Source organism: Camponotus floridanus, unplaced genomic scaffold (genome assembly GCF_003227725.1).
Source record: "Camponotus floridanus strain SB8 unplaced genomic scaffold, Cflo_v7.5 scaffold2, whole genome shotgun sequence".
Classification (NCBI taxonomy): domain Eukaryota; kingdom Metazoa; phylum Arthropoda; class Insecta; order Hymenoptera; family Formicidae; genus Camponotus; species Camponotus floridanus.
In genome coordinates, this window is record NW_020229325.1 from 4,140,821 (window position 1) to 4,167,033 (window position 26,213).

General features: G+C 30.0%; 5 protein-coding genes across 17 annotated transcripts; 3 read left to right on the top strand and 2 right to left on the bottom strand.

The window, feature by feature from the left end:
• The first annotated feature begins 785 nt into the window (after positions 1–785).
• On the top strand, positions 786–5,838 carry LOC105252734 (USP6 N-terminal-like protein). 2 transcript variants are annotated; one of them, XM_011260275.3, is made up of 8 exons: positions 786–1,184; positions 1,358–1,596; positions 1,685–2,008; positions 2,086–2,273; positions 2,563–2,723; positions 3,107–3,427; positions 4,013–4,148; positions 5,172–5,605. In XM_011260275.3, the coding sequence occupies exons 2-8, from the start codon at positions 1,445–1,447 to the stop codon at positions 5,603–5,605; spliced, it is 1,716 nt and encodes a 571-aa protein (XP_011258577.1). In that variant the 5' UTR covers positions 786–1,184; positions 1,358–1,444. The 2 variants fall into 2 exon arrangements, with proteins under 2 accessions (XP_011258577.1, XP_025263850.1); XM_025408065.1 differs by lacking the exon at positions 786–1,184 and having other exon boundaries at positions 1,445–1,596; positions 5,172–5,838.
• Positions 5,839–10,203: 4,365 nt separating this feature from the next.
• On the bottom strand, positions 10,204–12,570 carry LOC105252732 (mitochondrial carrier homolog 2). Of its 3 annotated transcripts, none has more exons than XM_025408015.1 (8): positions 12,315–12,570; positions 12,099–12,235; positions 11,908–11,992; positions 11,553–11,718; positions 11,356–11,487; positions 10,887–11,070; positions 10,729–10,796; positions 10,204–10,486 (listed from the first exon to the last, which is right to left on the bottom strand). In XM_025408015.1, the coding sequence occupies exons 1-8, from the start codon at positions 12,322–12,324 to the stop codon at positions 10,294–10,296; spliced, it is 975 nt and encodes a 324-aa protein (XP_025263800.1). In that variant the 5' UTR covers positions 12,325–12,570; the 3' UTR covers positions 10,204–10,293. The 3 variants fall into 3 exon arrangements, with proteins under 3 accessions (XP_025263800.1, XP_011258576.1, XP_011258575.1); XM_011260274.3 differs by having other exon boundaries at positions 10,887–11,073; positions 12,384–12,566; XM_011260273.3 differs by having other exon boundaries at positions 10,887–11,073; positions 12,315–12,565.
• Positions 12,571–12,580: 10 nt separating this feature from the next.
• Positions 12,581–14,094, top strand: LOC105253472 (NADH dehydrogenase [ubiquinone] 1 beta subcomplex subunit 1). 6 transcript variants are annotated; one of them, XM_011261534.3, is made up of 3 exons: positions 12,663–12,729; positions 12,870–12,961; positions 13,593–14,094. In XM_011261534.3, exon 3 carries the CDS (start codon positions 13,766–13,768, stop codon positions 13,925–13,927), a length of 162 nt encoding a protein of 53 aa, XP_011259836.1. In that variant the 5' UTR covers positions 12,663–12,729; positions 12,870–12,961; positions 13,593–13,765; the 3' UTR covers positions 13,928–14,094. The 6 variants fall into 6 exon arrangements, with proteins under 6 accessions (XP_011259839.1, XP_011259836.1, XP_025263801.1 ...); XM_011261535.3 differs by having other exon boundaries at positions 12,683–12,754; XM_011261537.3 differs by lacking the exon at positions 12,870–12,961 and having other exon boundaries at positions 12,581–12,729.
• A 61-nt stretch (positions 14,095–14,155) lies between these two features.
• Positions 14,156–19,014, bottom strand: LOC105252730. Of its 2 annotated transcripts, XM_025408011.1 has the most exons (4): positions 18,994–19,014; positions 18,770–18,914; positions 17,679–17,849; positions 14,156–16,248 (listed from the first exon to the last, which is right to left on the bottom strand). In XM_025408011.1, exon 4 carries the CDS (start codon positions 16,175–16,177, stop codon positions 14,504–14,506), a length of 1,674 nt encoding a protein of 557 aa, XP_025263796.1. In that variant the 5' UTR covers positions 16,178–16,248; positions 17,679–17,849; positions 18,770–18,914; positions 18,994–19,014; the 3' UTR covers positions 14,156–14,503. The 2 variants fall into 2 exon arrangements, with proteins under 2 accessions (XP_025263796.1, XP_011258567.1); XM_011260265.3 differs by lacking the exon at positions 18,994–19,014 and having other exon boundaries at positions 18,770–18,975.
• Positions 19,015–20,375: 1,361 nt separating this feature from the next.
• LOC105252731 (FK506-binding protein 5) lies at positions 20,376–25,972 on the top strand. Of its 4 annotated transcripts, XM_011260272.3 has the most exons (8): positions 20,677–20,863; positions 20,966–21,691; positions 22,542–22,747; positions 23,415–23,678; positions 23,798–24,016; positions 24,232–24,651; positions 25,018–25,172; positions 25,612–25,972. In XM_011260272.3, the coding sequence occupies exons 2-8, from the start codon at positions 21,652–21,654 to the stop codon at positions 25,835–25,837; spliced, it is 1,530 nt and encodes a 509-aa protein (XP_011258574.1). In that variant the 5' UTR covers positions 20,677–20,863; positions 20,966–21,651; the 3' UTR covers positions 25,838–25,972. The 4 variants fall into 4 exon arrangements, with proteins under 4 accessions (XP_025263798.1, XP_025263799.1, XP_025263797.1 ...); XM_025408013.1 differs by lacking the exon at positions 20,966–21,691 and having other exon boundaries at positions 20,376–20,863; positions 24,235–24,651; positions 25,612–25,971; XM_025408014.1 differs by lacking the exon at positions 20,966–21,691 and having other exon boundaries at positions 20,376–20,863; positions 22,542–22,723; positions 25,612–25,971.
• The last annotated feature ends 241 nt before the right edge of the window (positions 25,973–26,213 follow it).

The following is a 26,213-nucleotide window of genomic DNA, read 5'->3' on the forward strand; positions in this document are numbered from 1 at the left end:
AAAGTCAATGTCCATGAATGTTCTCAGAGGATAATATATAATGTGCACAATTTCTGGTTTCGTTCTGCGCTATGTGCACGAAATGCCGGTAGCACCAGAGTATAACCAGAGGATACTTAAGATTATTTTAAAAATAGTCTGTATGAATATCGGCGTATTATAAGTTACCGCCGGCATAGCTCTTAGGTCATTAGAGTACTCAAACCTGTTCACCCGGCAAATGCCTCTGTTAAGATGGAGATACGAGGAGGAAAAAAATTTTTTTGGAATATTAAATTATGGAAGTATTTTAATTTATCGATTAAAATTGATTATTTATTAAACAATTTACGGAGCTAATTATTTAAATTTATTCGATTATTTTATCGTGCTTTTCCGAAGTCAAATTCTATAATATTTAGTTTTGCATTTTAAGAGATTGACTTATAGCAAGCTAAATAAATAAATGATGTTGAGAAGAAAAAGAAGACATATAAATAAATATATAAATAATAGTGCGAAAAGAGAGAACATCCTAATATTTTTATATAATAAATTATTATTAATTAAATTATTTATATTTTTATTTATATTATTTATATTATCAGAGAGACATTATATATTACCCTCTGAGAACATTCGTGGACATTGGCTTTGTAGTTCATGTTCACGTTTTTAATGTCCACAGAGGTAGTATCGCTTCCAGGGATCACCTAAAAGCGGGCCATGACACCTTCAATCTTCTTTCGAATTAAAATAAATTTCTCCTTCTCCTTCATTGGCCAACGCTGATTCTGTTCATAATGCTGCGAGCGTTCGCAATATCAAATGAAACGCATCTCTAAAACGCATTTTACTTACTATTCGTAACATTTACGAACGTTATCCGTCTTTGTTTAACTTTCGGTCAACAACAAGAATGAAATGATATCGTAAGCGTTACAAACATCAAATGGAATGTGTCCCTAGTGTCTTCCGCGGACTCTCGGAGAAGAGGTAGAGGCGAGCGGCCGAGGAGTTCAAATGTCGTGTCGCGTGTATTGCCTGCGCTTGGCCAGCGAGGAACCAAACAGATCCATTTTGTGTCCGCTCGGCCACTCGGTCGCGCATTGAGTGTCACTGTCAGTCGTGCGCGTGCCGATATGACAATTTAACGGCGAAATCTGTTACGTTCCGCACGGCGCGAGAACGCCGAGGAAATATATGTAATTTCATACATGCATGCATTCCGTATTTTGTGATGCAATGTAATCACATTTTAAAATGATATTTAAGTGCAATCATGCGTCTTAGCTTCTCTAAAGTGTGATTACATAGATTTCTTATAGTAGAATTCATCTATGTGTGTCTACAAACTGTACAGTGATATACTTTACAGATGAAGCTTAATGGCTGGATGCTGGTAGAGAGATTCATTAACGAAACGGCATGCTTGTAAGAGCCTGGCCGCGCACTGTCACGTGGGATGAATGAGGAAGAACTGTTGAAGCGGTCTGCTGCAGAGCGTGATAGGATTTTCAGCTGCTATGACCGGGGTAGGGAGGGCACCCAGATTGATCCCTGGGAAGATCCTGGTTACGAAGTCTATCACACTACAGATAGATATGGATTTATACAGTATGCATATGCATTTAGATTTTCAAAGTTAGATGTGCATGATATTAACGTGTATATCGATAATTTCAAATCCTTATCTCACCTACAGCGATAAGAGATTACCACAGAAGCCGGATTCATACCAGATCAAGTTACACCATGTGGAGATGGAGAGATTGAAGAAATGGGAAAAGATGACAAAACAGTGGGATAGTGCCTCGACCAAGGAAAAATTGCGTCGTAGAATATACAAAGGAATTCCTAACAGATTTCGTGGCCAAGTATGGTCTCTACTCTTAGGCATCAAAAATCTCAAAAAAGAGCAAGCAGGCAAATATGAAGAGATGCTACAATTAGCTCGTCAATGGTCCACAGAGATAAGACAAATCGATGCTGATGTCGCCAGACAATACAGAGATCACATTAACTATAGGTGTGATACTGGAAATAATACAAAATCTTTGTCATAATATTTGAAAAGGATGATATATCATATTGTTATTTTTTCAGGGAGAGATATAGCATAAAACAAAAATCCATGTTTTATGTATTAGCAGCTTATAGTATGTATAACATGGAAGTAGGATATTGTCAAGGAATGTCTGTGTTAGCTGGTTTGCTGCTGCTTTACATGGACGAAGAGGACGCATTTTGGGGCCTTTCTGTGTTACTTGCCGATCAAAAATACAGCATGCATGGTTGGATTTTTTTCTATATCACTATAATCTTTTAACAATATTTTTATCATTAATTAAATTATTGTCCATGGGTTCATGAATATTGATGAATGGCAAGAGTAAAAAGTTATTAATGAAAAAAAAGTCTATTGAATACACATTGCTGTATAAATTTATCACGTAAAAAAAAAATAACAATAAAGCTTCTAATGTTAAAGGTCATGCCACCTACTGTATTTACGAACCTTTGGACATTATTGACATTTATTGGTACATTGAAATTTTATATTTGTAATATATTTTTTTGCAGGCTTTTATGTTGATGGATTTCCAAAATTAAATCGTTTCATAGAGCATCATGACAAGATAATGAACAAATTTTTGCCGAAATTGAAACGGAAAATGGATAAATGCGGCTGCGATTCCATACTTTATGCATTGAAATGGTTTTTTGTTGTTTTTCAGGAGAGAGTATGTATTTCTTTCTTTCTTTCTAGACCATATTTTTTTTAATAGCATTCCTTTTCTTTTCTTACACATTTTATTCTTAAAACAAGTTTTTCATAAATAAGCATTTTCAGTAATTAGTTTTCAATTATACATGGAATATAGCAAGCTATTTCATATATGTATTCTTATTCATTGAAGTTCGATGTATCGAATGTAGCATGTATAAAAACATTTTAAAAATTTTTGATTAGAGATTAGATTACATTTTTAAAATATTTAAAAAAATATATAAAAATTATATAATTATTATTATAACTATTGTGTCCTGGAATGAGTAACGAATATTAGTGAATGTCTGTAAGATATAAAATATTTTTAAAGATATTAATATCTGCTCGTCACAGACTCCCGTTAGTCTCGGTCTTCGTATTTGGGACATATTTCTATTGGACGGTGATCGTATTCTTCCGGCAATGGCGTACACCGTGATGAAGCTACATAAACGCTATTTGATGCCGATGGAAAGTCTCGACGAATTCTGCAACTATCTGCAAATCAAGTTAGAAAAGGACTTTTGTTTTGATGACGACACTGTGATCAGTACGATGGAACGCAGCATGGAGGAGTTAAAGCGTGCCAAATTAGATTATCCGGGTGTACCGTTGCCTCATGAACTGCCCCGTTTTCCATTTGGCACTTTCAAGGAGCCTTCGTTTACCAATAAGGTATTGTTAAAATGCTATCGTTTTGTATTTTTAAAGAAATTTGCTTTACAAATAACAAAGTATCTCTGACAATCTGTACAACAAACGTGATGAATAAGCAAAATACTAAGGAATGCGAATGAAAAAAAAAGCCGTAAATAAATATTGCAATAGGATTCTATCAATCCATATATCTGGATATTCACACACACACACACACACACACACACACACACACACACACACACACATTTCCTTATTATTAACCGAAGATTTTATACTTATTAATATTAATTATTATATACTTATACTTATTAATTCTGAAATATTTTTTTGATTGCTTAGAGGTCAAAAATTGCCTAACTCGTTTGCCTTTATTAAAGAAAAATTATTTCAATTTTTGACAAGACATGTATTATCTCTGCACTTTGTGTTTTAAACATAGAAACTAATATATTTTAATATATATTTTACTTTCAATGATTATAGTATGTATTATAATATTCGTACATAGAAGAAATCGAACAATAAAAGAAAGTATCGGAAATATTTTCTTCTCCATAATTTTATTATATTATGTGATAGCATTGTTTCATATTGATCCAGGTTGGAAGGCGAAGCGAAGAATTTAGCGAAGCTCAGCATGTAATGCGAGAATCCGTGGCGCAGCGCAGGGACATGGCACTGATCGACAACGGCAGGGAGAGCACTACACCTGTCGAACCGACTAGTGGCCTTGGCGGTGAGTTCAGCGATAGCCGTGACAATAGCATACACGATAATAGTACAGATAATAGTACCTCGCGCGTCGAACGTGACAGCGATTCCGAGGAGGAGAATACTGATAATACTGATTCGAATGTACGAACAACAGTTATCTACAATACTAGATTGTAAGCGGAACACGGTGCTTACGCGCTGCGACGATAAACTTCGCGACGCGAACAATTTTGCTCAATGAAATTTGATTGACGTCGAAATGTCGAATATATATAGTTTGTAGAAAGCCTTTGCCACACGCGATACAAAGCGTAAAGATATATTGTTTTGTATAAGCTAGCATATATACATAGTTGTACACAAAATTGATTTATATATATAGCAGTTCCTCGTATTGTATAGGAATGCATCAAAAGTATATAATAGGGTATTTTTTTATGTAATACTAAGTATATATTACGCATGTATTAATTTGTGATACACATGGTATTAATTTGCGCGATTATGCTTTGGATCATGCGATTATTAATCGGGACATTCTTAATGTGTTAAATGCACTTCACGAAATGCGATTCATCCAAAATATCTATAAATAAATCTCGTGTCACCAAATTAACCAAGCTGAGTGTTATATGATTTAACATAACACACTTTATCCATGCATGTAAATCAGAATATTGCTTTGTTGAAACAATCTTTATATATTAAAACAACATTAATATAATTCACCCTACGCAGTTTTATTATTAAGCTTGTTGTTCCTCTGACATTATGTAAATAAATAAGAGATCTATATATTATGCACGATCATTATTTTACCATGCAATCCTTACTGATAAGATTTTCGTTAATGTACTTTTTTTTATATTCACAAAAAAACGCAAATTTTGCTTTATTGCAATAAATCACTTAAAGTTTACATTTCTATTCATATATTAATAAGCGAAAATAAATTTCAGTAATGATTTCTAAATTCTAAATGCATGAAAACCGTATCTTGTAGTTTCAACCTCGCGCATCTAATACGAAAAATCTGTGTTTGTAGGAAGCAAGTTCTCGTTTGATCCGAGCCTCGATGACGGCACATCTCCTAACGGTTCTCGTCGATCGTTGGCCGAGACATCGGTGACGTCGACGGCTGATCTGTCGGTGTTCAGTTCAGCGACGCGTTCCCAGGCATTAGACAACAGCTTGGATACCCAGAGCAATATCTCAAACGCCAGCTCGGGCAGCGGTGGGCTACCGACGCCGCGTGCAACACCACATCAGCCTAGCCCGGATGTTGTGCGCATTTACGTGCCGTATGCATCGCCCGTGTCGGCAGCGGTCTCTTACAAGGACGACCTACCACGCACGCTACCACGCTCCCTAGACACCAATAAGATTCGCATCCGCGTTGACCCGGATCAGACACCCATCGTCGAGAATCTCAAACCGTTTTCCTTGGAGAGTCCGGAAGTGGAGCTGGACTTGAAGTAGAGTAAGTCAAGTTGTGTGCGTGCGGAAAATTACTGTCGAATCGAAATGAAGTGAAGTTCCAAATAATCGCGTGCATGTGCACATAGCTAGGGCATCCTAGAAGTCGCGCTTCTAGGTAAGAAAACAATGTCACAAGACGAGGAATTTATTCTATAAAGTATTGAAAAATATCGTCTTTTGGTAAATCGAACTTTAAGAGTAATGTTGTGTCAATTTCGATATTTCTCTTCTTTAATATTTTGTAAAAAATATTTCAGTTTCCAAAATTTTTTCATAACATATAGAGATCTCTTTTCATTTTTACTTATACATTGGATATCATACTGTTAGTATAAATGCAATCAGTATTTTATAACGTTCTAATGTATAGAGAGTATTCTTAAATCTTTTATCTTTCTTGGAAAATAAAATAATTATTAGTTTCTTATGAATGTGTCGAGAAACTTCAGCATTGAAAATCTGCATCTATTTTTGTCGGAGATATACTTGATCCAAAGAATTAAAAAAAAATGCGCGACTTCTGGCATACTCTATATATGTATATCTCATACCTTACAACAAATCGCGCATATGCGATAAAAAGAATAACAATAACAAATACGAGAGCCATCGTGTTAAATTTCAAGAGATTTCGTTTTAGAAAGCGTGTCAATTGAAGTATTAAAACATTTAGAAATGGAATAAAAATTAATATCATGTATACCGTTTTTAGAACGTAATCTTAAATACTAATTACACTACATGTAATCTTTGATATATCTGTTATTCTTATAAAAATTGTATTTCAATTTAAAAAGTTCAAGAAGAAAGTTTAGAATCAATTACACATTTAAATTTTTGAAGAATCTAAAATGTTCACAATTAATTGCATTCCAACTTACAAAGATTTAATGAGATCAGAGAATCTAATGTTTCAATTTTAAACAGAATGGAATTTATATAACATTGCAATTTACCAAAGTTAAAATGAACAAAATATTGTCGTTACAAACATCGTGGCCTAATTTACGATTATTCATAAATAGCTAAATATTGCATTACTCGTTGCATATATATTAATACACATCCGTATTTATCATGCAATTTTATTTATAGTTTTATTGGTCGTTTTTTGATTCCTGTGAAAAGAAGAAAATGATATGATAATGTATATGATAAAGGGTGTTCGCGGAGCCGAAATAACACTGCTACAGTATTTCGGATCGCCATTAAGAGTTAAGAGTATAGAGAATCGTGTTGTATATAAAACACAGATATATCTAGGGACAAATTAATTTTTTTTACATAACTATTATAAAGAATTGAGTTTCATTAGATATAGACACAAATAAATAATTAATATAAATCTCGTTAAACCCTATATAACTCTATAATTGGATTTTGTAATGTAGAGATGTAAGGAAATGGATTTGTCTCTGGATATAAAATCATCGCTAAAATTTCTGGTCAGAATTACCAGATTGTTTTGCGCGTTTTTCTGTTTAGATCAAATCTAAGAAAGGAACATCACTGCTTTGTCGACGACGATTTATTCTCCGAGCAACTGTAAATTAATAAACGAATTTACTTTAGTATACTTTTTCGGAGAAATGTCGTACGATGTACCGATTATTTATGCGTCCGCCACACGAGCTGATTATATTTGTCTGTCCTAATGGAAACTATTTTTACCGATTATATTAAGTATGCTGCCTTGATAACATTAATGTGTCACTTTGTTTTACTTAAGTTGTTGTCTTTCTTTCTCATCTTTTTTTATAATTCATACATTGTAAGAAATATACTTTTGTACATATGCATAATATTTAAAGAAGAAAAAAAGGAGAGAAAATAACTTCTTTTCTATATTAAATAAAAGAAACTTCTCAGATGTAGCTTGTTGAGTTTAAGTCTCTTCGTCTTAGAATGTGAATATTGAACAGTTTCTTTCTGTGAATCGAGATTGTTTTGCATTATTTGATTGTAGAGAAGCATCGCGCTTCAAATGTGCCCCTTGCTTCCGATTTCGCCAACATTCCTGAAATGCACGCAGTATTCCTCAATGTATATAGCCTTACGGCTTACAGAGCCTACAAAAGTTATACTCATGCATTAATGCGGACTCGACAAACAATCGATTGTTAATACCTAATAATAGTATAAGAAAGAAGCGATGTTGATTGATTAAATATTGAATGTTGATCTTTATCGTGTTACGCGAGAATAGAATTGATAGAATTGAATTGTCTATCATAAGAGTTCCTTCTCATTTATTTCCAATACGATCCGCCGCAACAACGTCGTAACAACGATGACCTTATTTTTTTTAACAGTTCAGGAAGATTTTTTAATATAGATAACAAAATATTGTACGTCATATTTTGTCAGATATTTAATAATTAGAGACTTGGCTCAAATAATCAAACAGAAAATGGCATAAGAGCCAATATGGCTCTTATGCCATTTTCTTTTTGATTTTTTAGTCAGATATGATTTCCGTTTCTTGCGTCGTGCATTAATTTTTTAAGCCGAATTTCATATACGTTATGCACACTGTGTATGCATAATGCAATTTTGCCAAGATAAGATAAGATAACATTACAATGATTGACACAGAAATAGTGAAAGGAGAAATAGATATACTAAAAATAGATATAGAGCTCTGATTGGTGTTACAATGCGCATAATCTGCTTGAAAAGAAAAAAAATCAAACTCGGTAGTCAACAGAAAGAATCTTTAATATAAAATATATGAAATAAGAGACTTTATATATATAAGAGCGAGGGGGAATTGTTGTACACTGATTAATTATATTAGTAGCTGTTCCGATAATGCTGGCCGTAGTTACAAATTTCATTGTAAAAGTCTGACGATGCGCGTTCTTGAAAATATATTTTACCTCGTAGAATTGTATACATAAATTTGATAACTCTGATGTTAGTACACTACTTGAATTGATATAATAGTCCCTGCTATGTACAACGATATTAATGATATTATAATTATTTGTTTATCGTGATTAAAGTGTAACTTAGTTTTTAAGAAGGACGATTCTGTAATGAAGCAATGACCAATCATTACTGCATTTGTTCGATCGTGAGACGAAAAATTCCATAAATATAAATTAATTCAATAAAGTAATTTAATGGAGGCGTGAAAAGAATACAAATGCTTCGTAAGAAGAATACATTTGTTTATCAGATCGAGATTATGAACATTGTGATATATTTTATTCAAGTCTAAAAGTACTTTGAAAAGAGTCCTCGCTTCAATATATTTAAACACAAAAATAATTTTTTAACAATCCATGCATTAATTATATAAATACAGTGTGTCTCAAAACTATTCTTTGCTTTCTAATAATAGGTTTTTCTCAAATTTTGAATTTGACCCTTGTCTTGATGTGAAAATTGCAGCAAAAAGTTAATTTCATTTAAACCTTGTTTAAATATAAATGTATAAAAAATTTGCATTTATTTATTTCATCAGAATTGGAAAAGTTGAATCTTTTTAATAATGTATAATACTGAGAACTAATGAAAATAAATTTCTACCAGATGATCATTTATCAAATTTCAAATATTGATGTACGATTAATAGTTATGAGATACACTATATATATTTGTTCATTATTCACATTCAGCTGACGAATTACAGTTCAAACATGTCTGAGAAAGAAGTGTATACAAACATTCTTAAGACTATTAGCGAGATATTTTTTTTATATGTGTATTAATGGAGTGAGAGATGAGAATCTGTACGTCGCGTGTTACTCTCTTTCTCTCTTCTTTCTTTATAGGACACAATATGTATAGAAAGACGTTTGTCCGACGAATGCAATACTCATTAAAATTTTATCAATTATCAACGCGGATCACATGTAAGTTGATTAATTGTCGAAACAATAAAATCTAATTGTCAACATAGCAAATTTATATCTCGTTTTTCTTCCATCTTTTATTTATGATGTAATTAAAAAATATTTTCATTTCAAGTTGATTTATCTTTATTTATACAAATTTCGTAAAAAAAATCTGATTTAGAAATATTAAAAATCAATCAAAGTGATTGAATAAATGTGACATAAATTAATAATAATAATCATAAAATGATTAAAAAATAATTTCCATTAATTTTATAATTAAATTCTTTTCGAGGATGATTCACATACACATGTACATTGATTTCCTCATTAAAAAAATATTACGTGATACTATACATATATATATATATATATATATATATATATATATATATATATATATAATTATTACGATTGAGTACAATTAGTTTACCTTCTTTTTCTGATAATTTAAAAAAAATACTGAAAAATATTATCACAGAAATCGATGAATACAGTTTAACATTTATAAAGATGTTGATTTATTTTTTAATTAAGTTGACCAAGAATTTCTAATATTTATTAGTTTGTAATGTTTTACTGAAAAACTATTTTTTATATTCTCTCTTATTGATAACTTGGTCATTTAGTTAGAAGAACATTTATTGCATGAAATTTTTATATGATCTCCATATAGAAATTCGTTGTCAGGGAACTTCCTTTTTTTCTTTTCTTATAAGACGCTAAGTATATACTGTATAAATTAAATATCAAATGGACATGATAGATCGGTCGAATATATTTGGCTTATAACAGGTTCATTTGGTTTATAACAAACTCATCTGGGCTTACTTGATGAGACACTCGTTAAGGGCTGGGATGGTAAAAATTGTCGCCTATAACTGGTATCACTTTGCCATTCAATATCATTTGTGGTCCAGTATAATAACGCCATAACAAACTACTGCCTCTCTTCAATTGGTTGTGGACTGATAAATGGGACCAGCAATGTAGCCAGTTTTTGTAGATTGGCATGTGTGGTGGTAGACCAGACACCAATCTTTAATAAATTTTAAATATATTAATTTAATCTGATGCGTTATTTCTGGGAAATATCAAAAATATCCTTAATTTTTAGATATCTTCATGTTTAAATCAAATGTGTGTTATTTTTTATTCTAAAATATCACAATAGATATTACTTCTATTATTTTCTAATTGTATAATTGTTTTTATGTATGTATGTATGTATGTGTATGTGTGTGTGTGTGTGTAATAAAACAATTTATAAGTTTTACTTACCCACAGTCATTCACTGCCATACAATGTGACACCACCAGGAATGGGTACATCACAGTAGTAGCCAAAAACTACAGACATTTCATTTTAGAGAAACATATTTATATATTAGTTCTAAAATATATAAATATGTATTAAAGTACTTTTCCCGATCAACTTACTTTCATGGTTGACGCAGTATATGGTTTCATTGTCGGTTCTTGTATAACATAATTATTTATAGCATATGTGGAGACACCAGCTAAAATTATAGCCGCGGCACTTCCTATAACACGCGGTATCAATCCTGCATAATATCCCAAGATTCCATTCTCTCTGTAGATTTCCAGGAACGAGCCAAATATACTACTATTTATAAAAATATAATAATAAGCAAATTTTAATTTCATAATAACAAAAGACTTAAAACAGAAAATTAAATATATTTTGCAGAAAACTAAGCTTAAAATTGTCAATTTTCTTTAAGATCCACAAAAGTGAATGTAATTATGTATAATTTGTGTCTTTATTCCATAATATATATAAATGTTCTTTTAATATTAAATTATTTAAAAGTCTTCTGAGATATTTTATCCTGGCATTCTAAATTTTATTATTTATTATATTAAGAATAATCACAATACACAATACCTATACTTTGTCTCTCCACCCACAAATTGAGCCATCATCCTTAATGAAATGACTTCTAGAGGATGACTAATTACGATCGCGACAGTTCTACCGATTACATCTCTTACTATCTCACGCATACATTTCTTACGTCTGTAAATGTGAAACATTATATTGTTATATATATATTTTTTTCTCTTTCTTCTCAATACATGTACCTTATGATTTCATTCTCATCGTCTTCATCTTCATTCTGTACCCAATTCTGTTGTAGATACTCCAAAGTTTTATCACACGCTATTGTGCTAACTGTACAGGAACATACCTTTGGTATCAGACCTCTGTAGCAGCCCGTGAAACCATCTATGCTCTTTATGTATTTAACTGTAAATAATGATATAATATATAAGATATAATAATATAATATAAATATAAAAAAAGAAAGTCATTTTTTATCTAATTTATATAAAAAACTTTGTGAATTAATATATTTATATAATATATAAAAAATCTTTTTTTTTTTTTTTAGAAATAAAAATTATCTTTTAGATTTTAAATTAAATTCAGACTTACTATATGTGAAGGCATTGGGTAATTTCAGCGCTGGTTTTCCAAATAATGTTACAGTTGGTTTTGGTGGGATAGGCTCATATCCAATCTGTAATATAAAATAAATGTACAATCCTTTTTCTGAAGGAGACTTTGCCTCAAGAGTGTATCAATTTATTTGCATGAGAGTATTCTATTGATAATAAAAATATTACCTGTATCAAAACCTTTGCATACTCGATAGGATGAGTGATCGCGTTGATCAGTATGCGGCCGGTTATATCCGACCATAAAACCTCTGTCTCTTTCGATTTCGGAGGCATACTCGATAAGTTTCTAAATTTTTTCTTCCCTACAAAAAGAACAGAGAAATATAATTCGCATAAAATTTCTCCTTCAAAGGAGAAAATTTTCCTAATATTAAAACTTGCCAGTTTTCATCGCTTAGGATCACAACACTTAATACCACTGGCGATAAATTTTCTCTTCTCTCAGCCCACCTATTTATCCTGAATAATCTCCTGCCTTTTCTCAAACCAAGCAGAAGGATGACTGCCAACCGGGTGATTGAGTCCAATTAGTAGTGTGTGACAGAATATTTCTATTTACACAAAAGTAGTCGAAGTGGCATCACGTCGGTGTCCCTGAACCTTCGGCGAATCTAAAGGGCAATCACGAGTGATAAAAAAGTGACGGGAGAGAACGCAATGAGAAGAGGATTTATCTGTCTGTTCTCGTCCCATTGGAAACCACCCTTTGCACCAGTCGATCGCTCTCAAATGGCCGTGTGAATGGGCCTTTATTTGGTCACTCAGCAGTGCCGATAAAACTGGAGAAGGAGAAAAGGTCCGCTATCATAACTATCAATAACGTAAATTACAATTTTAATTTATACTTGCAGATCCGCGTATTTTCTAATTATATTTCTAAACGTTCTTGCAATTTTTTCCCAAATTTTGATTCTCACATATAAATTTTATTTCAAGCCCGAAAAGGGATATTTACGATATACACTCACCAGGATCAGGATTACACATATAAGAGAAAACGTAGTGAGATTCTAGATCTGTTTAGGAATGTAAGTACGTTTGATACGTTCGTTTTATTAACATATTAATCACCCTGATTTCTTAACCTCTCAGGAACGGTTGTTTTTTTTTTTTTTTTTTTTGGAGTTTCCAATCGATCACAAAGGTAAATGCGCTGCCCTTCTTAAAAATCGAGCACGAGTTCGAATTCTCTATGTCGTGCTTATTCTACTCGAGATTTTAGGGAAGTTTCGGAATCGATGTTTCTCGCGAAGAAATGATAGGAGGAGCGACGATTCGTCTCAAGCCCCTTCGTCGCTTCTCGCGTGATTACATAACAATTGAAATAACTTTAACCTTCGAGCGCAAAAAAATTAATCAACCAATGCATTCGTAGAGTGTAAGAAATTCTTTATTCGTCTTCTCTTTATCTCGTTCATTTCTTAGCTTTAGCCTATTTTCGTGTTATTTTCATTCGAAGTAAAATCAGCTGTTTATTCACTCGAAATAAAATCAGCTGTTTGACTAGTTTGAGTAGTTTTATGCAATCTTGGTAGCGCGTATTGTTTTCGATATTTTCTTTAATTAAATTTACATGAGCTTAGTGTAGGGAAGTCAAATTTCGTTCATCATTCCTTGTCTATCTGTAATTTTTAATCTCAATTCTTTCAATTTTTCCAGTTTAATGGGTGCTAAAACATCCATTGGAACCTTGATTAGGCGCAACGTGATCAGTGTGCTATTCCCTACGTTCGCGGTGGTTACAATCACTGCAGATTTGAGACGCACGGCTCGCTGGAAGCGTCAACTCGCCGAGCAACAGGAACACTAGGATCGCAATATAAATTCGCAAAATGTGGAAATATTATTGGCCGCTCATCTTTCCTTTCGCAGGCTTTATGATCGGACATAAACTAGATCACATGGAGTCGGAGCGCTTTTCAATGTTCAGAGACAAATCAGCGTTATATGGTAGAGAATTGAAGCCTGGAGAGCCACCCTCTTGGGGCTATTAATTTACATATATTAATTTCATGTTTATCATGCATCGTCGAATCTTAGGTAATTGCAGAATTAATTCTATGTAAATTAAGAAATAAATATACTCTGCTAGTGAAATCGCAAAAGGATCATAAGGTGACAAATGTATCTCGTTAATATATATGCGCAATATAAATCATGATACAATATGGTTACTAATGCTTATATATAATTTGTCTTTTCTTTATCTTTCTTTTTATTTATTTTCTTTCGGTTTGGTAACAGTATATAATATTATTTGATAAAAATATGAACAATATGACACTTTATGATTATGCAGATGATTGCATATAAATGGATTGCAAATACAGAATTATTTTATTGAAAACTTGATATATATGTTGCATTTATGACTAACTATATACAAATTTAAAATTACAATATTAAATTAGAATACTATATTACAATATTAAATTAGAATAGTATATTACAAGTTTCTAGAGATCATTGACTTTAAAATGAGTAACAGAGAACTACAGAGTTTTTGACTGGTTTGGTTCTAGAGTAGATAAATTCTTTTATGCTATATTAATACTAGTATCATAAGTGTGCTATCGAAATATAGTAAATAATTTGTTTTTTGTATTTTTTTTTGAACTTTTTTTACCTTTTTCCATGACAATATTATACTTAAGGTTCTCCTTAATCTCAGCCGAGTTTTTCACCGCCAAATTATATGCTTGGCGTTTCTTTTGTAGCCATTCATCTGTTTTCTCGTTCCAAGAGATTGGTCTGTCTTTGGGATCAGTCTGATTCTGACGACCGCATTTATCACTGGTTGCCAGATCGAGGTACGAAAACAATTTTTTTTCATTGCCATTATGCTTCGCGTTGTTTTGCTGAATGTCATCCAATTTACAATCTACAAGTCCATAATTTTGAAATTTCGTGTTCTTGTCCTGCGAGGCGTATATATTTTCGCTGAATTTTTGGAAAACTCTGCCTTCTTCGACAATAGGTTCAAACTTCTTCTCAACATTGGCTACTTCTTGCGACTTTGTAACAACTGCATTACTCGTCTTACTTGTCCTCCGCTCGCTTGCCGATCTCGTAAACGCGTATGGTTTCTTATAAAGTAACGGATTAAATCGCTCCGACGTTCGTACGAAGGATGAATCTCCATTATCCGCCGACAACGTCGAGTTTAAATCATCATAGCGTATTTTATTGCGAGGGAATTGTTCTTTGTATTTCATACTAGCGTATGAATGAGTCCTGGAAATTGGGTTCGACGAATAGGATTGTTTCAATGGATAGTTCTTTGGATGTGTTAAATGTTTTATTTTTTTATCTTCTTCGTTTTTCTCACTTGGCTCAATGATTTTTTCAGGTGTCGAAGTTGATCGTTGCAATGTTGAAGTTTTTTCCACAGGTTGACAATCTCTCGATTTCTCCATTTTAACATCAGATTCCATGATTTTATGGGATAAAGTTTGTGCTACTTCTCCCAGCCTCCTCTCTACGAGTTGTATGTCTTTTTGATATTTTAACTGTTGATCTACTAGTTTTAATTTTTCATTGAGAGTTCTCTCTTTGATTCTGAGTTCTTTTTCTTTTTTGAACAATTCCCTCTCTTTTTTTTGCAGATTTATTTCCCTCTCCTTCAGGGCAACATCATGCTGTCGCAAGATCTCCATCTTGTGTAACCAATTTTCTTTAAAAATCTCATCGCTGACCTCCTCGGGCGAAGGAATTGTCGCGCTGCAACCATTCTTGAAACCGTGATGACAAAAATCGTTCATTTTACATTCCAAGAAATTTTCGCTTCTTTCGTCGATGGACATCAAACTATTGAACTTCTTAAATTGTTTTACAGGATAAAATGTATCCTGCGATTCGATTGACGATTGAAACTCTCTTTGTACATTCAGGTGCTCGTCAAAATCCTTGTCATTATATTTAACGTTATTGTTATTGAATTGCTCGTTAGATAAAGACTCATTGTTCTTAATATCTTTTATCATTTTTCTCTTAATTAATTTGTTGTCATTCATAAGATATCTTCTAGATTCCATGCATTTACTATTTGAAGCAGGCGATGTATTCTTTCTGTTTTCAGTATTATTTTCTGATATATCTTCATCTTCTCGCTCATTTAATTGGTTCGCAATCTTAAGATTGTTGATCTCATTGATTGCAGTTTGTAGCGAGAATTCTTTTTTCTTGTTTACTTCGGGTACGATGTATGTCTCGACTCTGTACAATATTGGTTTCGTTGTTGACATTGTTGATGATAAATCAGCAAATGAGTCTCTTGGATTATGTAGAAACTGAAGTATTGTATTTAGCAATATTTCTGCAAAAATAATGGACATATTAATTCATTAAATTGAATGTAAATAAAAATAATAAATTTATAGTAATATTAATCTTGCAATAAACGATACAATGATATATACGTAAGTGTAGAGAATAATTGAAAATTATTATTTATTAAGACATTCATTCATTATCATATTTAACATATAATAATTATTGAAGTGAGATTGTAAGTTTTGTGTCAACTTTAAAAATGTAAAATTGAGCATGTCTCTCGTCTAAATCCTATATTACACAATCTATATATTGTAACAAATTCGAGACAGAATTTTACTTATGATTTTAAATTAAGAAAACATTTAAACATGGTAAATAGGTAATACAAAACGGGTAATATCAAAAATACTTAAACGTCTAAAATACACATAAATTAAAATATATATATATATGCACACTAAATATAGCTGACGTTTAAAATTATAAAAAGAATTCTATCTTAAATTTTGTCATGAATTATAGTCATCTATATAAAATGAGTTTAAAATATAAAAACATTTTATTATTAGTAAATTATCAAATAGTTAATTCTTCAAAATATAAAATTGACTTATTAAATTAATTAATCACTTATTAAATATCTATGTTAGACAATATAATTATATAATATAATTAAATATATTATAATAAAATATATATAATTAAATGTATTATAATTAATAACATATAATTAATTATATTATTAATATATAATTAAGTATAATAATATATGATTAGTTATAATAATATTATTATAATAATTTTTAAAAATGTAAAATTGTGAATGTCCATTTTATTTAAAGTCCACTTTAAACGATGTATAATTATTCGATAAAAAATTCAAGAATTCTATTTAAAATTTATATGGTATAATAAAAGAATACTTCAACACATAAAATACGTACAAAATATATAAATATATATATATATATATATATATATATATATATATATATATACGTAATTTTACGCATAAATTTATAAAGAGAATTCTATTTTGAATTCTATCACAAATTATATAGATCATCTATAAAATGAATTATAAATACATAAAAAGACATTACGTAAGAACATATCTCAATAAAACAGATCTAAAAAAAATATTAAATATTAAATTTATAAAATAATCAATAAAATCTCTAAAATAAATATTCTAAAATCTATTTATCAACTATTTATTACAAAATTATTATTATTTATTTTAAAAAAATTGTATGACAATAATAGTATAACAATAATTTAATTAATTATAATTAAAAATTTATTCCATATCTTGAAAGATACTATAAATAAATTTATTCATATTATATTGAAAGAATATTAAAGACAAATTATAAAAATAGATATTAAATTTCTTTATTGATAATTTATGATTTTAAAATTAGTATAATTTAAAAGGTATATTATTGAAATGCAATTAATATTACATACCCAAAATTTTCGTACTCTGTATAAACTCTCTGTATAAACACGTGCAGCGTTCGGCGTGTGCATTTAAACTGAACTTTCTCTTAATGTTCGTCTGGATCTTATAATTCGAGATCTGCAGGCTTTATTTGTGTTTGATTGTGGTTGATTGTGTTCGAGGAGATGCTGCTCTCTCTGAAAGATAATTTATTAGTTTTTTTATAAATCAAACTACACATAATATTAAACATGTGATACGTAAAATTATAAAGAGATTTATATTTTGAATTTATATATATATATATATATATATATATATATATATTTATTTATTTATTTATTTATATTATATTTTCTCGCGAATTATCTTTTAAAATAAGTTTAAATATATTACTTATTACTAAATTATTAAGAAGATATTACTATCAAAAATATCGAGTAAAACAGTTAACTTTAAAAATATAAAATTACGTTGGGCTTATTCGTTTTATCTAAAGCCCACTTTCTATAATTAGTTAATTTTTCTATCTACTCACAATCTATAATTTGCGACAAAATTTAAAGTAAAATTCTCTTTATAATTTTATACATTACACATGTTTAATGTTTATATGTATATTCTGATATATATTTTGGTATTATCTGATATATTTTTTTATTTGTATATATTTTATGTATTCAAATGTTTTTATATTACATAATATGAAATTTATTAAGTGAATTCTGTTTTGAATTGTTTAAAAGATTGAATTTTCTTAATATATAAAAAAATATTCTACAAAAATATATCAAGTAAAATAAATCTATAAAAGAATATTAGATTTATAAAATAAATTCTATAGAAAAAATTTATAAGATAATAATAAATATTCTAAATTTTTTTACCAATTATTACAATCCTTTTTTAAAAACACAACTAAATTAATTTAAAAATGTTTTATCTCTTTTGAAAGATACTTTCCTTTATTCATATTATACTAAGAAAGAATATTAAAGGCAAATTATAAGAGAAAAAATAAATATTAGATTTCTTTATTATAATAATTTATGATTTTGAAATCGAAATGATTTAAAATGCATATTGCCAATTATTAAAATTAATGTTACATACATACTTGTTATAACTTTCACACTTTGTACAAACACGTGTAGCATTTCCGACGCGTGCATTTAAACTGAACTTTCTCGTAACGTACGTTCGACTAAAGCTTACGACCAGATATGCAGGCTTTGCTTGTGTTAAGGATTGCTCCTTCCTACCTGAAAGGCGATTTGTTGGGTCCTTTTTAAAAGCCAGTTCCATTGAACTGCGCAGGCGGATAAATTCATGATATTCTACCTGCAGCTCCTGCGTTACATGTGTATATGTATGCGTGTCGAATGTATCCTTGGTCTATTCTTTTTTTTATCGATTCATCGCTTTAAATGAGAATTCGAAAACTACCGAAGCAAAAAGATTTACTAACTACTTAAACATCGATTTATAACTATTAAGTCATTTTGTTTTGAAAATATTTTGTAAATTGATGATGCATAGAAAATTGAAATTTTTGTTTAGAAAATATTGTAGAAAAGAGCATTAAGTAAATATATGTATAATTATATATATATATATATATATATATATATATATATATATATAAAATTATAAATATATTCACTTAACATGTTCATATAATTCATGTTTTCATTTCTTTAATCAATTTTGTATAAATTCTAATTTAAATAAGAAGCGATAAATACAATAACGCTTTTTAATCTGAAAAAAAATTATTGTTATATTATCTTATTCTATATTTTTCTCTTTTTTGATTATATATATATATATATATATATATATATATATATGTATATATGTATAAATCTTTAAAAAAATATATAGCATATTCTACTTCTTATTTAAAATAAATTTATAATTTAAAATTGATTGAGGAGTAAAATCATTGTGTAAATTAATTGGATGAAAGAGATGATGATTATAATGATGTTATATAATTATTTATGTATAATATAAAATTATTTTATAACAATAATATTTATCTTATGATAAAAACAACAATAGAACAACAATAAAATTAATCTTTTTTATTATTATTGAATTCTTAAAACATATACGATATTCTTCATATAGCAAACAGTTTAAAACAATCGTGCAATAACGGACAACCAACATCGCCTTTCAATAAGCTAGTGATCATTAATTTTCTAGATTTCGTGATCTCCTAGTATAAATAATGCTAGAGGAACGTTAAAGTTCTATCTCGGAGTGAAACGTATTCAGGAACTTCTAGATGGCAGTAACGACGCATTTCCTGAAAGTGACTCAGGCAGAATAAAATTTATTCTCCAAAAATCGCTTTCCCGCTATAAAGCACTATAATAATATAGGAAATATCCCGTCACTAATTTATAAACTAGAAAGTACCATATTCCCTTCGTGGACTTCACGTATATTTTAGTAAGGTACGTTTTGACGGTGATGCGCGCGCATATCGATAAAACAATTTACGTTTCACCCATCAGTAACGTAGCTTTAAAAGCGCATCGAAATATATCCAATTAATATTGATCATAATTAGTATTTAATTTTAAATTTATATTTAATTCTATATCAAAAGACGTGTTAAACGATTCTATTAAAGACGCTCGATCGTCTCAAAAGCCGACGAATCTAATCTAATCGAGAACTTCCGAACTCTCCCTTTTTTCCCTAGATAGATACAGCCCTGCGACGCGCCTCCATCTTTGCCACGTCGAATGAGGAGAACGCCGTTTATCCCGCGCCAGTGACAGTCAGTAACGGCCGAGCTCCTCCGTTGCAACTAGGGAAGAATCGAGGCACTAGGCGAGGCTAGAGAACGCCATCGCTCCGACTGACTCCCCACCCGTTATGAGTGGACGAGCTGCGGAAAAAAACTATTTAGTAATTTCGCGCTGCGATTTTGGGTACATCCTCCCGAGGGCGGCGGATTTTTGTATACAACGTTAGCAACGAGATTCGAATATTATTCGGCGCGGATCACGAATCATGGACGGCGGAACACCACGACCAGTGGTTATCAGTAATCCGCAGGCGACGACCGTGGTGTGCAACCTCATGACCACGACGAGCCCGCGTCTCACGCCAACGGGGAAGATCAGTCACGCGAAGACCCGGGTGTATACGCAACGCTATAGGAAAGAATGGGAGCAAATGCAGGATTTCAAAGGTATTTCTATTTCCTCTCTCTCTCTCTCTTTCTCTTTCTCTCTAGGTGTCTCTTTCTCTCTATGCGTGTGTGCATGTGTCGTTCATGCTTCTTTGTTTCTAGGGTTGATCTCGCTTGGTTGCAAAATTCATTCATTGGAGTAGCGAGTAGAATAGCGCTCGATTGACCAATCAGAATAAAAGATTTTCTTATCCTGATCGAACACTATTCTGTTTCAAGGGAAATTTTGAAACGTGATCCTCACGGATCAATCGACTTCGCCGATGAATTGATTCATGGATTGACTTTCATCGATTTGGGTTGCGTTCAATTTATTGGAGTAGTGGCACTCGATTGACCAATCAGAGTAGGAAACGTGAATTTGTCCTGATTGGATTGATCGAGCGCAATTCTATTCCAAAGAGTAAATTTTGGGAAGGCGATCTCGATTGATTTTCCATTCTTTCCATCTCGTATTCGTCACGACGTCAAAAGAAAGAGATGAACGATTTGGTTAATTTAGACTAGTATTAATATATATTATACGTTGGTATACTCGTTAGTATCCCATTTTGTTCGCATTGGAACTTTTTTTGCTTTTTATCATGTAGAAACTAGTTGTATCTAGAAACTCAAATAGAAACTTGATATTAGAGGAAATCTAGTTAAAGATCGAAGATTGAATATTTAGCTTTATTATTGAATTCGCAAACTTTTTGATTTTATTCTAAGAAAATGATTGGCTATTGCGCGGACAATTGTACAGATTTAATTGTCAAAAGATTTTTGATGAGAAGTTTTTCTAAGTAATGAATGGGGAGAATATTATAGTTGCTGATGATATTTGGGGTATAATAAATAAATAAATAAATAAATATATATATATATATATATATATATATATATACATATACATACATATATATATATATATATTTGGTTTTGAGATGATTTATTGCTAATGAATAATTCTATTGCCTTTTTGCAGACATATTGTTTTAACAATACGTAGAGGAGAGTTTGATGCAATGAAAAAAAAATTAAGAAATTACACAGTACAATTTACTCATCTTACATTACAAATTGAAGAGCACTTTGATGGAAAACTATAATGAAGATGAAAATCAAACTGAATATTGATAATTTATCAAATAAAATTAAAATTTAAGAAAAAAGATCTTTGTTATACATGAATTAAATTTTAATGATATCATGGAATATAAATTTTCACTTTTAGAAATTTAGCGAGTTTATAAATTCTTCGAATATGACTAATTTTACTGTGTACTGTGTAATTTTACAGTTTAATATAGAAATAGATTAATAATAAAAAATATAATCAAAAAAGAGATTGAGAATTATTCTATTCCTAATTGAAGTTTCTAAGTGTTTCAAAATAACAAATAGCATTCTAAAATATCTAATTTTCTTTTTTTATAAACTTTAGAGAGTATTTTAATATAATATTATATACATATATGTATAATTCTTACTATACATAATTATATTGTATTATATGTATTATGTATAATCATAATACATTTTTATTCATAATTTATACACACACTCTTATAGAGAGATACACTTTTATCATATAAAGGTATACGTATAAGTAGAGATGATAATTTTGAGATACTCTTTATACAATGCACATTTACGAATAATAAAAATGCGGCAATTTCAAGATATTTTTGTTCAGGATGGCTGACCTCAGTGCCACATCAACCAACTCGTGCCTACTGCAACTATTGCAAGAAGAATTTGCATGCGCATCGTCTGTCGCTGCTAAAACATACATGTACGATGAAGCATCAGCGCGCGGCTTTAACGTACAAAGAAGAAAAGAAGAATTCTCGGAAGTGGGATGCGAACGCACTCGAAGTGGGTCTTACTGAGGAAGTTGAGGTTCTATGGATTGTTTTTTCATTGATCTTCACATATAGGATATCCCATATTTGATGGATCATCCTAAAAATATTTATCAAGAAAATGACTTCTGACATTTTTTATCAAATAGAAATACAGCCAGTATAATTCGTATTTTTGCATAACTACAAAATATTTTCATGAGTAACTGTATTAAAAAAAAAGATAAATGTAGGATAAATGTATATATATTGGACATCTTATACATGAAAATATAATGTGTACAATATTTTAGATTTTAAACAAGAACACAATGTATTAGTCATGAAAATTTATCCGAGAACAATTATACAATGATTGTGAGACAATAGTTTCTCTCTCTTTGATTTTTAATATATTATTTTGTAATCTACAATTATCAAATAATTAACCTTAAGTTACACATTTTTTTGCTTTGTTCCTGGTCACATTTAAATCACAATGTCATATTCTTATTATAAATTGATAGACTCAAAATGACTTATATATGTGATTTTTAAAGATTAATTAAGATTAATCATATGTTTTGAGATAAACGTTCTATATTCAGTATTTTTCTTAGTTGATAAATGATGTTAATCTTAAAGTACTGTTAGCTATAAAAAAGTAAAAACATAAATCATTTAAATTAAACTTTATAGTTATATATAAATTTTTTGAATTTTAGGCTGTGGATGATCCTCAGTCAGAAGGAGATGAAGAGAATGAAGAAGATAATGATGATTTTGTTGTTGAAACACTAGACATAGATGAGGAAGAAGAAATAGAAATACAAGATGTTAAAGAGGAAGCTGAAGAAATAATTGATGATGAAGAAATAATGGATGATGAAGAAGAGACAGAGAAAGAAATAGTTACCGATTTGTATACACAATTGCAATCCGATGATGAAGAAATGAAACCTGTAGCAAAGAAAACCAAATTATCCAATGTAAGTTATGTTATAATTATTACCTTCTATACATTATATGTAATAGAAGGCAATAATTTTGCTTAGCAAAGAATTTGTGTGTCGAGTTTTCTGCATTGAATTTTTATGTTATTATATAGCAAAAATGTCGGGATACATTGGCTGAAGCAATGGCTCATGTTCATAACGAATATCTCGAAGAGGAAGTCGAGGATCAGGGAGATGTACAAATGGAAATGATAGTAGAGTCAGCTAATCCAGATATACCTGTTCTTTCTGACGCAGCAGACAATGCCAAAGAAACTTTGAAGGAGAATGAAAAGATGGAAATTAGATCTGATATGAAATCGACAATTCTCGTAAGTGATAATTCAAATTTTCAATGAAAAGAAAAATTCACGCATTAAAAATTAATGAATGCTGCAGTCATCAAAATCTCAATGACTATTACAAAGGAAATCTTTCTATAGTTGTAATATATGGAAAATTTTGTTATAGTTGAATTTTTTATACTTAAAATTGCCATTAATTAAATTTTAAATAATATTATATCTAAAATAATATTATTTGATAGCAGGAAGATATTAAATCTGATTTAATCGTGACTTCTACGGGTCTATTGCCGGTATTGGACACGACTTATACAAACATCTCATCAACACCGCCTCAAAATATCAATCTTTTGCCGATTGCACCTAATCTTAAAAATAATAAAACTATTACCTTGATGTGTGGAAACAAAACGTTTACTTTAACCGGTGGTACGTTCCAACCGGGCACACAATACGTGTTAACTAAACTCAAGGGTAAGCCATTAATGATGGCCGATCAGAAAAAGACCATTGCAATATCTGAATCGAACAAGATCAAAAAAACGAGTCCACCTATTTCCACTAGCCAATCTCCGACTGTTCCTAGTACTAGCCAGCAGCCAATTATTAGTACTAATCAACAGTCAACTGTTGCTAGTATCAAAGGACTGTCATCTAAGAAAGTAAGAAAAAAATCCCTTAATTTTTTTATTTTATTCCTTATGTAGGATGTAATATAAGATACATGAATCGTTTCTTATAGGATGTAATATAGGATGAAAAAAGGTTTATATATTTACTTTTCGAAACATATATATATATCAAATTTTTTAAAATAAATATATAGAAATAATGATTCTCATTATTTGTTAAAATTTTTCAGATTTCAATGACTAAGTTTTAAGTTAAGATTTTGTTAAAAGTTTATCTCAAATAGAAAAAATAATGTTTCATTATTTATTTGTACTTCAAGTTTACTTTGTAATGAGTTCTTCATTCTCAATAATACATAGTTTAAAAGTTCTTATTTAATCTTTTGATTATTTTAGGTTGTTTTAGGGAAACAACCAATAAAATCTACTACAACGAAAAAATTACGTATTTCCACTTACGTTGTGGACAACACAAAAGGAATTCCCGTTAGTGGTTTACAAGTCAGTTTATATAAACTGATGGATGGAAAATGGACTTTCTTGAATGAGAGGTATGTAATTCTTTAACTTGTATAACTATTATATTATTATTTATATTACTGTCACTATTTATTTTCTTTCACTTTTTTTATTTATTTTCAACATATAGTTTTTATGTTAGACAAATGTATAGGAGCATTTTTCTTTTAAATACTTTTTTGAATAGAATTAGCAAAATCTCCATCATATCTTCTTTGTTTTTAAATTCTGTTTACAATTTCTGATGATAATAATTTTGATTGATTATTTTTTAAAATTAATTATTTTTAGTTAATATATACGATAAATATTTTATTATTAAAATACTAACTTGATATTTTAATTTTAATAATATGTGGGCTAAGAAATAAAGTATATACATATATTTATATAAAATATTAAAATGAAATTTGGAATGTGTTGAAATTATGATAGGAGTCATAAGTGAATAAAAATAAAATTTTATTCTAGCAATACAAATGCAGAAGGCTACTGTGTCGATTTAATGGAGAAGGTAAATTGCACAATTGGCCGTTATAAGATTCATTTTGATGTCGATAAGTACTTCACATTGCGAAGAATAGAAACTATGTATCCCTTTGTGGAAATCGTATTCGACGTGAAAAATCCAAATGGTCACTATCACATGCCACTTTTATTGAGTCCATTTGGTTACTCGACTTATCGCGGCACCTAAAGTACAATTTTTTATCGAACATATACTTTTACAATATAAACAAATTGCAAGCGAAGATTTTGCGATTTGTATTGCTCGCATTGCGAGAATGTGATTATCTTCACAATAAGTATAATATAATTGACATTTATCATATTATATAATTGATAATATAATTGACATTTATCATATTTCTTAAAAAATATCTTTTTTGTTATTAATTATGTTATTATTAATATTATTAGTGTAATTACTATCTTATATTACTATATGTGTGTCATATACAATAATAAATATAAATAGTATGTTAAGTATAAGGTATAAAATAAATATAAATATAAGGTATGTTATGTTAAAGTATAATAATTACACTAATAATATTAACAGTAACAAAAGA